The 13580-nt window shown below is 35.6% G+C and overlaps 2 protein-coding genes across 3 annotated transcripts; one reads left to right on the top strand and one right to left on the bottom strand.

Annotated features, from left to right (window-relative positions):
* Positions 1 to 3908: 3908 nt before the first annotated feature.
* Positions 3909 to 11102, bottom strand: B3GALT1_3 (Beta-1,3-galactosyltransferase 1). Its single transcript, XM_051215512.1, has one exon. It carries the CDS (start codon positions 7513 to 7515, stop codon positions 6427 to 6429), a length of 1089 nt encoding a protein of 362 aa, XP_051073686.1. The 5' UTR covers positions 7516 to 11102; the 3' UTR covers positions 3909 to 6426.
* MS3_00007243 (uncharacterized protein) lies at positions 3909 to 13298 on the top strand. 2 transcript variants are annotated; one of them, XM_051215500.1, is made up of 8 exons: positions 3909 to 11110; positions 11148 to 11380; positions 11414 to 11694; positions 11730 to 11907; positions 11942 to 12200; positions 12234 to 12295; positions 12330 to 12915; positions 12951 to 13298. In XM_051215500.1, the coding sequence occupies exons 1-7, from the start codon at positions 10964 to 10966 to the stop codon at positions 12688 to 12690; spliced, it is 1521 nt and encodes a 506-aa protein (XP_051073685.1). In that variant the 5' UTR covers positions 3909 to 10963; the 3' UTR covers positions 12691 to 12915; positions 12951 to 13298. The 2 variants fall into 2 exon arrangements, with proteins under 2 accessions (XP_051073685.1, XP_051073684.1); XM_051215499.1 differs by having other exon boundaries at positions 11148 to 11694; positions 11730 to 12200; positions 12234 to 12915.
* Positions 13299 to 13580: the final 282 nt, after the last annotated feature.

The raw sequence follows: 13580 nt of genomic DNA, 5'->3' as shown, positions 1-13580 counted from the left end.
GATGCTTTAATCGACAGAGTTAAGGTAATGACAAAATAAAGAAAACTTATTCACTAAAATGACAAAAGAAAATTAAAATCAAACAAATGTTCAAACATTTCAACTATATTTCAGAGTAGATAATTCTATAACTTGTACTGCATAAGTATATCAATTTATATTCAGATTATTTAGTCACTGATTCATGTAATAAAAATACTTTTCAATTTTTCTAATGAAAAGCAGTGACCAGTGGAGTTTAGCCGGGTCTGTCGTGAGATACTAACTCACTGAAGGCAGTGGTGTATTTGTCGCTCAATTTTGTGGATTATTTGAAGTTAGACATTAACACCGTTGGACGCCGGATCAATGGTCTGGAGGTTAAGTGTCCGCGCGCGAAACCGACATGTGCAGGGTTCGAATCTAACGAGGCGGGATGGTGGATGCGCACTGCTGAGGAGTCTTATATTTATTTGTTAAGAACACATACTAACATAAATTATATTCAGTAAAATTCATCGGATAGTATATAAACTAATTTTTATTAACTATAGAAAGTGATAATTCATTGAAAAGAAACATTTGTTTATTGAATCTACGCTTTTAAGAATTAACACATAAGAAATATGAAAAGCTTTCTATTATTTTAGTTTTCCATCACTAAAACAAAACACGTAGCATGTAAAACTAACTTGTGAAGACACTAGATTGATGATATTTAATATGACTTAACGACAGTGTTGAAAATGATTACGAGTGCTGATAGGTTAACAATGAGCGGAGGAATTGTTATTTTTCCCTAACTCCTCAAACAAAGGAATAAAATAAAAACATGTAATGTAATATTGAAGTCGAACTACTGACAGTTGTCAGTGGAATGAAAACTAAATGTAATGGTTATTATTCTTTATAAATTACCTTTTAAACATTTTATGAATGTAGGAAAGTTATGAGAAAGAAATAGTTGGTTATTATTGAGATTTTAAGCCAGACATTGACTATACGTTGTTGTCGTATAGGGCAAAAAAAGAAACGGCACCATAAATCTTTGAAATCGATGGGTATAGTAATAATTATTGGTTGCCTTATTGGCCATATCATATTGCAGATAATAGTTTTTAGGCATGTAGCATTAGAAATGTCCGAACTGTCAATAAATCGAAGCCATATGGGTATAAAACCAATCCGAAATTTTACTTATACACTGATTTTTGGTGAGTTGCTAACGCTTTAAGTAATGGTGCGCAAATCGAGAGAGATTTTATTATAACAACCAACCTATAAAATATTGTTGTACTAGACCAATTAGATAAGAGTAAAGTTTTGACAGATAAAAGTAGAACAGTAATTAGTTTCAATTACCGTGTGAATTCCATGGTGTTCTAAATCACCAATATGTTAATTTAAAGCTTATTAAATGTTAAAAATACTTGTAATCCATTTTCTTCAACAAATTAATTAACTAGAAAAAGTAATCCTGAACACGCCAAACTTCAAAACAGAGCTGGTCGACAATGTGAGGTAGAAATATCCTCCATAAACTACTATTAGGTTTAATTCCCAGTGCAATCACCAACACCGGGATCTCAGATACAAGCAAATGATGAGTCTTAAATAGGAGAAAACATGCGTTCTGGATTTCCATGCTAACTAGGATCCTTCCTTTTGAAAAACGTCAGTGTGAATTAAATACGTTTAGGAGCTAAATGAATAATTTGTAGCTCTGATTTCAATCATAATGAATAAAACTGTTCCCTAACCCCATTTTCCCTGCGCTTTAACTAAGGATAGAAGTTAACGCTTGACAGAGACTAAAGAAGAGTCATTCAAATTCGAATTTATTTTACTATACATATATTACATCCAGTGATTATTAATTAAATAAATTGTCAAATAAAAAAATTAGTATGACTGAATATTAAACTGGATAAAAGTCAAATGAACAATAAATCACACTGGATTGATCAATATAAATTAGCGCTATGATGAGCAAGAATGACATTGAATAAGGAAATCGATCAAATAAAGATTGCGTTTTAATTACTATATAGTCTTTCAATCAATTTACTCCTATTAATAAGTAATCAGAGATTCAATATCCATAAAAGCAAGGGAGATTTCTTAAACTAACGACAGCTACATTGCACTTCGGAATCTGCACTCATATTTTATCAAGAAACTAATTTTTCTAAATGATTAACTATTATTGTACTCTCACTGAAAGACTTGGGCTCGTCATAGCTCTATGGGCTTAGACCGCCACCCAGAGATCTCCAACACTGTTTAGCGTCCACCTTTCAAGTTATTGCCAAATGCTATTTATGGTTTCGATGACTGCCTCCAATTTATGAAGTAACATGTTCTTTGGTATGCCCCTTTCCTTTTCATTTTCAGGATTGTAAATTGGAGGTTCCGTTGTGATACATATTGGTCTCCACATATGATATTGTACTTATCTTCAATTTCTTCTGCTAATTCCCTCCTCAAAGAGACAATTTCTTTCCTGCTGCAGTAGGTTATTGTTGATTGTATCTGGCCAACGAATCTGCAGTATCTTACGTAGGTAACTGTTCATGATTACCTATATGTTATGGTTGATGTCAGTTCTCTAAATTTCAGCTCCGTGCAATAGGACCGTTTTAATTTTTACGTTAAAAGTTCTGACTTCAGTTTTGAGTGACAGTACTTCTTAGTTCTAGATATTCTGCAGTTAAAGTGTTGCCCTTCTTTTGCCGATTCATTTCTTAACACCATTATCATATCCTTCTTGTGTATCGATGATACTACCCAGGTGTGTAGAGCCCCTTGCCTCTTCCAAACCTTGAGCACAAAGTGTGACTTTTTTAGTGTCCGTTGTGTTGTTAACACAGAAACCCATTTCTGTGGAAACCACTGCTACATTGGCTGACTTCGTTTGAATTCGTTGCTTTTTGCGGAAGTAAGGCCTAAGTCATCAGCTGTGACAAAAGTGTTCGCTGTATTTCGTGCTTTTCACGGAATGTGAAGGTTATTATGATCCAGTCGACAAACGTAAGAAGAAAAGTAATAGTAGGTAGCTTTGTCTGACACTGATCCTCCATTAGAATGCATTTGTGAACTCTCCATACACAACTTTGCAATTCAGTTCTGTATTACGATGATGATCTTATGAGGTACTCTATAATATCAATGAGAATTCTACAGAGCTTTCCCATCCACTCGGTCAAGCGCTTCCTCATTATGAAGGAAATTGATGTATAGTGATGAGTCTCATCTAATCGGTTGCTCAATAATGTCTCTAATTTGTTGGCACATGATTAATCTTTATGAAACCCATCTTGTTGATCCCAAGGTTGGGAATTCGGTCCAGTAACACCCGCCTGAGAACTTTGTGTGGTATTGATACTAGCATGATGCCCCTGTAGTTCACACATTTACAAAGATCTCATATTTTCGGTATATTTGCGAAGTATTCCTTCCGTCAGTCTCCTGCTATTTGTTCTTTCTTAAAACTCCTTTTGACTAGAACAGAGTACATTTGAAGTTGCCTCTATCTGATGATAGTGCTTCAGTTAGTATGTCATCTAGTTGTGCTCTTTTACTGACCCCAATTTGTCTGATGCTATTGTTAAGTTCCCCTATGGTCTGTGCTTAATCAATAACAAGGTTAGTGTTTGATGCTTCGATATCTGATGGGTTTAGAAATCTACTGATCTATTCAAGGGATATTAAAAGTGCTCTTCCCAGCTGTTACACCTTTCTTGAACATCGGTGATTACTTTTACTTCGTTGCTCTCGACTGGTCGCTCTGATCTACTACATTTCCTTGCTACCTTCTTCGTTTTATCATATATTTCTCTCACATTTGCTTCTCTTTCAGCTTTTAATGTAGTTGCCAGGTCATCAACATATTCTCATCTGCCCGCTCTCGTGGTGTTTATCATTTGCCTGTTTGTTTCTGCATATTCAGCCAATGCCTCAGCTGTCTCTTAATTATTTCTATTGTTGCCGAATGCCGTCTTCTTGTTTTTCATACCTTGAATCTTACCTACGCTGTCTACAAGGGTCCAACTTCTACGCTGATGTCAGTTGGGGCCGAGCACTTCCAGATATCTTGAATTTATTGCTGCATTAATCCCTTTCCAGCTGCTCGCCGCGGCAGTTTCCACTTCTCCAAGTATATATTATAACACTCAGTTTTCGCTAAGAGTTTGCTAGCATTTCGATGGAAGGTCTTGTGGAACATTTTTGTGCCACTTATCCAGTTTTTCAGTGCTACTTTGACTACAATTTTAGTTTGCCCGTCATCAGATTGTGACATGAAGCTCTATCGTCTCTTCTTTTTGTTTCTTCAACTTAGATAAAATTTCGTAATTGTTTTATGCAGATGTATAGGGTTGGTTTACCATGGTATGGTCCGGTGAAATTCATGAAGTTCTTCGTACGCATTTGGAGGAAATTGATGTCGCTAATAAGCACACTGTCGGAAGTACATAGATCTACCAGTCTCTGACCATCTCCATTCCTTTCGTCTATTTCATGTCACCACATGATCTATTCGCGAGACGTGCTATCAACCCCAATCTTGACTTTTAGGTCCTCTATCTATGCGTCAGATATTTTCTTCTTCACGACTAGAGTACAGTAAAAGCTCTCCTGAAGTTAACATTTTTGTCCAGATTGTGTCCAATGCGTTTCACTTATTCCAAACACTCCCAGACAATATCTTCTCAATTTTGCCGCTATTTGGATGGTCGTACTAGTATCCCACATTTTTCAAACACTCAATATACTATATTAATTATTGCTTTGGTTGCCAGAAAGAGTATCGGCTCTATGACTTCGAAAGAATTTCGGCTTTTATTATGAGACATCATGTCATCTACACGAAGACTCTTTATCTCTAGGGCAGATTTTGAGTGATCGTTTTGACTGGTGTGCTTTCTTTAGCAAAACTTTTTTATATGAGGCGGAATTACTAACCCTACAACCAAATCATTTCGTTTCTGCGGGCTTGAAACAAACAGTACCTCTAGAGCGGCTCCAGATCCAGTATCGACCCGATCTTACTAGTTTTCGACTATCAAAGACTGTGTTTATTTGAGAGAGCACACGATTTCGCTTATTTTCAACACAATCAGCTACTATCCCTTACGTGCTTACAACCACAGCAATGACGTGCAGTGACCTTTTCACAGTCATTTAGTAAGAAAAGTTATTACAAGACAATATTTTGAAAACTTTGAGATTGTATATGTTGCTACCCATTTGTTACTTATGAATAACATTCTTTGTAAACCTATCACAGATCATCATACCTGTCAATGGCATCACATATGTGAACAAGAGAATCTGGATATATCAAATGAAACTACTTCATAATTACAAAATTACTGGATTCGGAAAGAAGTAATAGTCAAACCCATTACTGATTAAACGACTATATGTTAACAGACTTTACACTTAGAGAAACAAGCGAATGAAACTACATTTCAAACACTGTGAATTGCATAGAAGAAAAAACTCCACCAAATCAGCCATTCATTACTCAACGGTAAGAATTGGAGACAAAAACGAATTTCACCTCAAGTAACCTATGTTTTGCTAAGCAATAGGAATAATATACAGCCTGAGATCACAAAAGGCTAATATTTAGCAAAAATACAACTCTACAAACATCTTCTCCAGCAAACCCAAAATTACAGCGGAAAGTGGTTCAACTATTTAAGTTTATTAACCCATAATTAAAATTATTGAGTTCATGTAGTAACATGAGTTAAAAGACGTAAACTTCTACCTCATTATCTAACAGCCTACATTTATTTCCCGTTAACTTAATCAATGTTCGACTCGGTTATCAGCCAGACAGAAACATTTAAGAAAGCATAAGCTTTGATCTAATCACCCGGACGGATAGGCCAGAGATTGAATACCTAACAACTAATACTTAACTGTATTTTTATCTGGGATAGCCTACTTTCTTTCCCGTTAAGAGACATTGATTGTATTAGGAGGCAATAATTTTTACTAATGCATTAACTTTTCAGATTCTTGAACTTATCCTATAACTGAGGTAGCATCTTTTCAGACGTATGCTTTCTCAATATTTGTACAAATAAAAAAGCATTACGAATATTTTTATAGCAAGTTACTTTTAATTTGAAATGAAAAATATGTAGTTACGACTTATTTGCAAGATGAGAATTTAATAAATATTTACATTACAGTTAGATAGTTTGTGATTAGTTATTTGACAAGTTGAGTAACAAACAGTTTGATTATTAGTATGCGAAATTTTAGGTGTGACATTTTTACAAGTAACTAAGTAACTGCACTTTCAAAGAAGTTATCAGCAAATCAAAAAGTGAATATTAGTTGACTAGAAATTCTCCAAGGTTAACATAACGTTAACAAACTGTAACATATTGAATATACAAACAATAACAAAGAAGCAACCAAGAAAACAAGCTACTCGTTGCAAACAGTCTGTAAACCAAGCTTATTCCAACTAGATAAAGAAAAGGAACTATCACCATACCCATGAAGACTTATGAGATCAATATGATCGTCTGATTGACGAACTGCAAAAACACCATCCAAATGTACAGGGCTAATACCCAGATTATATAATATAAGGCCGATTACAACATCTTCAAAAGGAAGTAATTTAGTATATCTCAGACCAACGGAAAGCAGCTTTGCGACAGGCATGCTAAGAATAATGGTTCCGCCAGTAGGAAAGGGTGGATACAAATTGTATGGATAGTCTGAGTAGGATATATACCATTTATTGGACGGGAACCTCATCGGTTTGGAGATACGCAACACATCACCAGCTATATAGTTCAAATACTGAGTTTCAGTAACTTCGGCAAGTGTCCGAAGCAAATTAGACGGGTGCAACATGAAATCATCGTCAATCAAAGTGAAAAATCGAGGAGAGGAACATTCATTGATAGCAAAGTCTAATGTCGCTATCAGCTTATACGTAACATTATGATAGTCCTCAATAAAATCAAACTGAACTATATCGTTATGCTTTATATGTTCTTGTAATACCAGATTTTGAGTACTGGAATTTTCCCAATCGGTGGAACCTGATCTACCAAGAATAAAAAGAGTTCGAGCACGCACTCCGGAATAACGGAAACAGTTTGAATTACCCCAAGATTGGCGTATATTATTACGTGACTCAAAGTGTAACAACGCTGATTTGACAAAAATAACTAGATCTGGTGAAGCATCAGATTGATTGGACAATTTACAAGAATGTATTGGTTGGAGAATTGCGTTAAATTTAACAGGATTTATAGGTTTAACCGATGACTTGTTGTTCGACATTTTGAACTCATTTTCATATATCACGTACAAATCCACATTAGGCTGATGTTCAAAATAATTTAAACTCAGGCCCTGATTACTATAAACTAAATATGAGATTGATATAACAAGAATTAAAAATAATGTAAAGAAAAACATAAAACCCAAGGTTTGTTTTCTTGAGAAATGTCGCCTATACACTTTTATGTTAAAATAATTACTCTTCTGCTTCTCCATTGCGTCATAAAATCCAGTTCTGAAAAGTTGGAAAATTGAAAACTTTATAATGAACTTGTGATACTATTATTGTACAATTGAACCACCCACAACATAATCATTTAAAGAAACACAAAAGTTTGAGCTTATTTTATCTAACTAATCCAAATATAAACAAATACTTTATGTTAACAAGTCCAGTATAGCAAAAATAAAACCTATTACACAAGTAAATAGAGTATAAGATATCTAATAAATAAAAACATGTATGGAATATATTTTCAAAGTAATTTCAAAGCAGATTTACGATACCAACAAACGTAAATTTATTGCTTATTACTACAGAATAACTGAGTAGCCTAATCACTGTTAACCAGTAGTTACAGAATAATTAAAAGATTCTGTAAATTACTAGTAAAATGAACATTCCGACTTCTTAGTAGCAAGAAGTCAGATACTTAGTAGACTTCCAATAACGTATAGAAACATAAATTTCTGATCACATAACTGATTGACCGAGTTTTACCAGCAAAAAGATTGTCATTCTGGTAAGACTTAGTCGGTGAGTAGTATGACCGACATTAATGAGTACTAAATCCAAATTTCGTGTCATGGTGCCCAGAACTGACGACTGTTAGCATAAAATGAAAAACTCAGGTTTTCGACTTTACTACACATGATACAAAAGGTTATGGTAATCTCTACAGTACAAGTATTCATACTTACACCTCCAATCCCAGTTTGGGACATAAAACGTTCTAGTTTCTGATTAAGTTTTATATATAAGAGCTAAGTGGAGTCCACTAGCCTCAAAATTTAAACGTTTTAATAAGTGGTTCACGTTCTAGAATAAGAAGTAAGGAGTGAAATAAATTCACAAATAAGGTAACGTGAAACTGTTCCAAGTAATTAGCGATCATTTGCACTATGGGCACATCTTCATAACACAAAGTCAAACATTAATGTCTTCAAAATTACCGAATCTGAGACAGCTAAAACGACATTGATTATAGCTTAGTAACATTAAAGAATCGGACAAATATCGAATTAAAAAGTCAGTTATTGTAGAATACCAGGAGATTCATGAAATCGTAGTCTGAGTATGGGCAACTAAAACTGGAGTTCAACGAAAACCCTACATAAAACTTACGAAGTAAATGGTTATACCGAGTAGTTCCAGTTGTCTACTGATCTTTAGTGCAATCAAAGAGAGAAATATAGACCCATCATAAAGCATTTACCAAAGTATAATATTCACTAGTTCATCACAAATCAACAGTACTTTATCGTCAGGTGGTCATGGAATGGTGACTGCACATTTAGTATTTCAGAAGCCTCAACCGTAAATATACAAAACTTTTACTCGAACATCACTCCTCAAAAAAGGATTGTTTAATCACTCTGATGAACTTGAAGGCCTTTTAACAGTTTCTGGAAGTTTTGATATTTTCAAGCATTTAACACATTGAAAAGTATAGCATGGAGGTACCATAAAAAATCACTATAATATACACGAAGAATTAACTGATGATTTATGAATGTTAGTCGAAATTCAAGAACTACAGTTTTGATCTGTTTGTTCATTAAGATACTCAATCAAACAATCTGTCCAGGAGAATTGAGTCTGGAGATATTTATTTGTTTGAAGTAGAAACAACTGAGAAATGTTGAAATAGTAAAAGTGCAGCAGGAATCATTATTACTTAACACATGTATCACCGTCTTCTGAATCCCTATCACTTCACTTGACATCATAACTTAGTTCTGCTACGAGTTGTGAGCAAAAAATAAATAAATAAACACTTCAGTACAATGCAAAAGCCATAAATTGTAACGTAACAAGTTGTGCACAAAGCCCACCATGTAAAATTACAACATGGATAATGTATTTCTCAAGCGAAATAATTAGGCTTATATAAGTTTTTAGAAAATAACAGTTTAGATACTCGAACTTGAGCTACATATTCTCTGAAAGGTAACGATAATACCCGAGTTCACAAACGAAAGTACAAGTTGTGGTAAATGGACCCGAGACTTAGTGGCTAGAACTCGTGTCTTAATAACCAAACTATCGCTCCACGGCAGTAACGTGAAGAGAAATATAATAAAGTACAGTTAGAAATGCTTTGTCCAACTATCATAAATTTCGTACGAAATTCTATTCGAAGACAAAATTTATAAACGCATCTTACTACTTGTAACTATCAAAAGCAAACAAGACAAAGACGTACCGTGGAGGACAAGAATGACTTACAAAAGTCTACTTCCATGTAATTATCCTGGATTCTGGCAGATAAGTGGATATTTGTACACAAAAGCAAACATAAATGACATAAAACCTAACAAACATATCCGTCTGCCCAAATTTCTACACTTAACATCACCAAGGCGAGTAGAGATATGTGGCCTGGTTAGTTAGATTTTGAGGCTATGAATGGATAGCAAGAGAATTTGTCGATTAGTTGTATGGTTTCCTATATAAAAAAAAGCCTGAGAATGGTTTTAAGGAAGACATTTGATTTTATGTAGATTTAAATGCCAATCGGAAGAGGTTAGTTATAACATATAATGCAGTAATAGTAGTAGTAGTAATAGCAATGGTAATCGATACACGTGGAAGCTGAGGACTCTGTGCTAATATTTAGCATTCACTTAGATCACATTCTCCAGATATATAATGTTTTTATGAGCTAGTAGATACCAACCGATTTTTTTGACCTTTCACTGTGTCATTTGAGTTTTCAAACTTTTTATTTATTGAAATCATAAACAATCTTCCCTCTGATAATTAAAGTACTGAACAGCACTTAAGTGCTAGGGACTTTTCAGCTACAGAAACCCTAAATTTTCTATGTAGTTAAGGAACAACAGCATTAACTCTGTACACACCCAATCCCCCTATTTGAGGGGAACTACGATAGGAAACTTTGGGGAAGTTTTAGGGAAATGGCATGAAAATCCCGAAATTTCCCCAGGTCTGTGGAAAATCCTGAGAATGTTTGGGGAAATGTCTAGGTTTTCTCCAATATTTCCCCTAAATCTTACAACACTTTAAGGTTTTTCCCCAAAATTCCCCTAAACTTTAGGGAAAACTACTATATTTTTTACGGTTTTGAGGAAAACCCGAAAAATTACCCACAGTTGCCCAAAATAGGGAGGTTGGGCAGTTAGCACTTATTGTAAACAACATACTAAATATTTCTTTAACTAGCCATAAAGTCCCAGATTTTTCTTTTTGTGCTTGCTAGACATGACAACAAACGAGAACAGTGTTCACAGAGTTATCTAGGTATAGACGAGTGGACTACTACGGCAACGCTCCTAGGGTATCGTCCACTGATGGGGGTTGCGAGCACTTGAAGGTCAAACTGTCGCAAAATGATTGGTGCGTCACATCGACAATTCGTGAAAATTTTCAGAAGCGGTCAAATCAAGACATTTTTAGATTTGAGTTGAGTTCAGCCACACTATGTCTGATAACGTTCATTCTTCAAGTAACGAAGACGATTCCATCGTGATGATGCATGATATAGGACGAATCTTCAATGATATTATGTTATCTCGAAGATTTACAGGTTGGGACAATTTTGAGACCTGTTTGAAAGAAGTACATAAGGTAATATGACCTCTGTGGTTAATAATTATTTTCTTAGTATACGCATACTAAGTACGTTATGTCAGTATGCAAAAAGAACAGTGATGATTCAACTCTAAAGTACTTTTTCGTGCGATATGTCTGTACATATGGACGTAAACGCAGTTCGTCAGAGTCAGATGCTTGCGTTCAGGATGTAGATGATGATAGTAATAATCATTCTTCTGAAGAGCATACAACTTCTAACTCGCCAACACAACCTAGGCAAAGGAGACGACGTCGGTCATCTACGTATGCCTTACTTCAAATGAATTTATCCTTCAGGTCGAAATATTGCCACTGTAAATCAGGATTTTGGGTCCGGGCACTGAATGGTGAGTTGAAACTCACCTCTATTAAAACCGTGCACAACCATCCTTGCACAGAAGGATATATTTCTGCCGATCCATCGAAACGACAGTTGACCTCAAGTGAACGCTTGTATTTAAGAACGTTTCTACTGAGTAATACACCAACTCGTAGCTTACGGTATCTGGTTTCTTTGAAGTTCAATAAACAACTTACCAAGGACGATATCGCCAGAATGCGTTCACAGTTGTACCCAGGTTGTTGAACTCACATTGTAATTAATTGAGTTTAGACACTAAAAATATCAATAACATTTTACAGCGCATTCAAGGTAATACTGAAGTTAAAGTATTCTATGAAAATGGGAACATGTCTATGATTTGCTTCAGCCGCAGAGAGCAAATAGCTGTTTACCACGCGTTCCCGGACGTAATATGTATTGATTCGACTTATCAGACCAATAAAGTCGGGTAAGTGACGATTAGTAATAAATTTATCTGAAAGCTTTCCACTGTTCCAGCTAGTGGTCACTGATAGTCTTGGGCAAGGGCACACTGTTATGTATGCTCTTTGCAGTCAAGAACGACGCGAAGATATAGAAAAACTATTGGAATGTTTTAAAGAGATAATGTGCGGTACTTATGCTACACGCACGTTCATTATGGATTCGGCAGCGACCGAAATTTCGGCTGTGCAGTCTACGCACAGTCATTCTAACACAATACTTTGTTCATTCCATGTCCTAAGAGCGTTTTTCAGGAAGGTATGTGTTAACTGTACAAATTATTTTCTGTAGTTCCGAAATCCTGATGTGCGCAAATGCTTGGAACAGCTTGTGAAGACTAAACGGTCTGATATGTGAGCTTCGCTTTTCATAGCGCATTATATTCAGATTTACTCGAAAGTACGAACATCTAAGAACTCATTTTCCACGGGCGTATGATTACATAAAAGATTACTGGATTGCTAGGAAGTCAATGTGGGCTCGCTGTTACCGGCGACATGTATTAAGCCTGGGCAACCACACAAACAACCGTGTTGAAAGTGCTCATAAACACCTAAAAGAATGTCTCAGAAGAGGTGATTCCCTATTATTGACGTTCTGGAAAATTTGGAGTAAAACAGACATTGATGTACGTTTGCGTCCTTATGACGCTGTGAAGGATCTTCAACGTTTTCCTATTCTTCAGGTAAGAAATATAGTTAAATGTATCATTAATTCCAGGTTCCAATGTCATTTCGAACTCTTCTAATTGAGTTCACACCTTTTGCAGCTAAAATTGTAGCTGTAAATTATAAACGTGTTCGGACAATGAGACACGAATTTATAGAAGGAGAATACATCCGGTGCTACGACAAGGGTATGATGTATGTTGTTGATACTTCACGTGCACGATGTGCTTGTGAGCGTTTCAATGACTACATGCTGCCCTGTGGTCATATTTTGTATGCACATTCTAAAGATCTGATTCGCGGAGGTATGTGTGTTCCTTTATCTCTATAAGTTTTGTAGACTTATTTCGACATAGCAACCGGTGGACAAGAAAATACATAATGGACCTGGTTCTTCGTGCGCTGGACAACATCTCAATCTCTACAGGGAGTGGTGATCTGCTAGAGAAGTTCACTAGCAACTACCACTCAATCCATGCTCTTAGTGAACCTATGGCAAGTAAACTCATCCGTTCATGCCTCGAAGCATCGGAAGACATATGTGCACAGTTGATGAGTTCAGTCGGTGCTAATGATGAAGCTACAACGTCAGAATCCATTGTTAATGCAGACCATAGCTATGCTTCTTGCTAACAAGAAGATCTAATATTGTAATCTTTTTAGTTTTACATAAATTCATTTATATGGCGATTGACTTATTCTTATAGCGTAACGGCAGGGAGTGTACTGTGCAGTCTTATGTGGCTGTGAGACAGGGATGTTGTTTCGCGTTCTTGTGTAATAATTACCAGTTTGGCGCACACGCGATTAGTTATACATACCGTTTACCAAATACTGCTACCTTGAACATGGTGTACCATACTAGTAGTTCGGATTTCGACGTGTCACGATAGATAAGAATTGCCGTAATTAAGAGACTGGTGCGTTATAAATGTAAACGTTTACTAAAGTTTGAATCTAGCACAAATGG

Source organism: Schistosoma haematobium, chromosome 1, assembly GCF_000699445.3.
Source record: "Schistosoma haematobium chromosome 1, whole genome shotgun sequence".
Classification (NCBI taxonomy): domain Eukaryota; kingdom Metazoa; phylum Platyhelminthes; class Trematoda; order Strigeidida; family Schistosomatidae; genus Schistosoma; species Schistosoma haematobium.
The sequence above is the reverse complement of the archived record's forward strand: the minus strand, read 5'-3'. Positions and strand labels throughout refer to the sequence as shown.

Bases quoted from the DNA above. Each gene is read 5' to 3' on its own strand.
- B3GALT1_3 (XM_051215512.1), bottom strand. From the start codon at position 7,515: ATGGAGAAGCAGAAGAGTAATTATTTTAACATAAAAGTGTATAGGCGA.
- MS3_00007243 (XM_051215500.1), top strand. From the start codon at position 10,964: ATGTCTGATAACGTTCATTCTTCAAGTAACGAAGACGATTCCATCGTG. The intron at 11,111-11,147 runs GTAATATGACCT...TTATTTTCTTAG, and splicing joins GTTTGAAAGAAGTACATAAG to TATACGCATACTAAGTACGT. The intron at 12,201-12,233 runs GTATGTGTTAAC...TATTTTCTGTAG, and splicing joins TAAGAGCGTTTTTCAGGAAG to TTCCGAAATCCTGATGTGCG.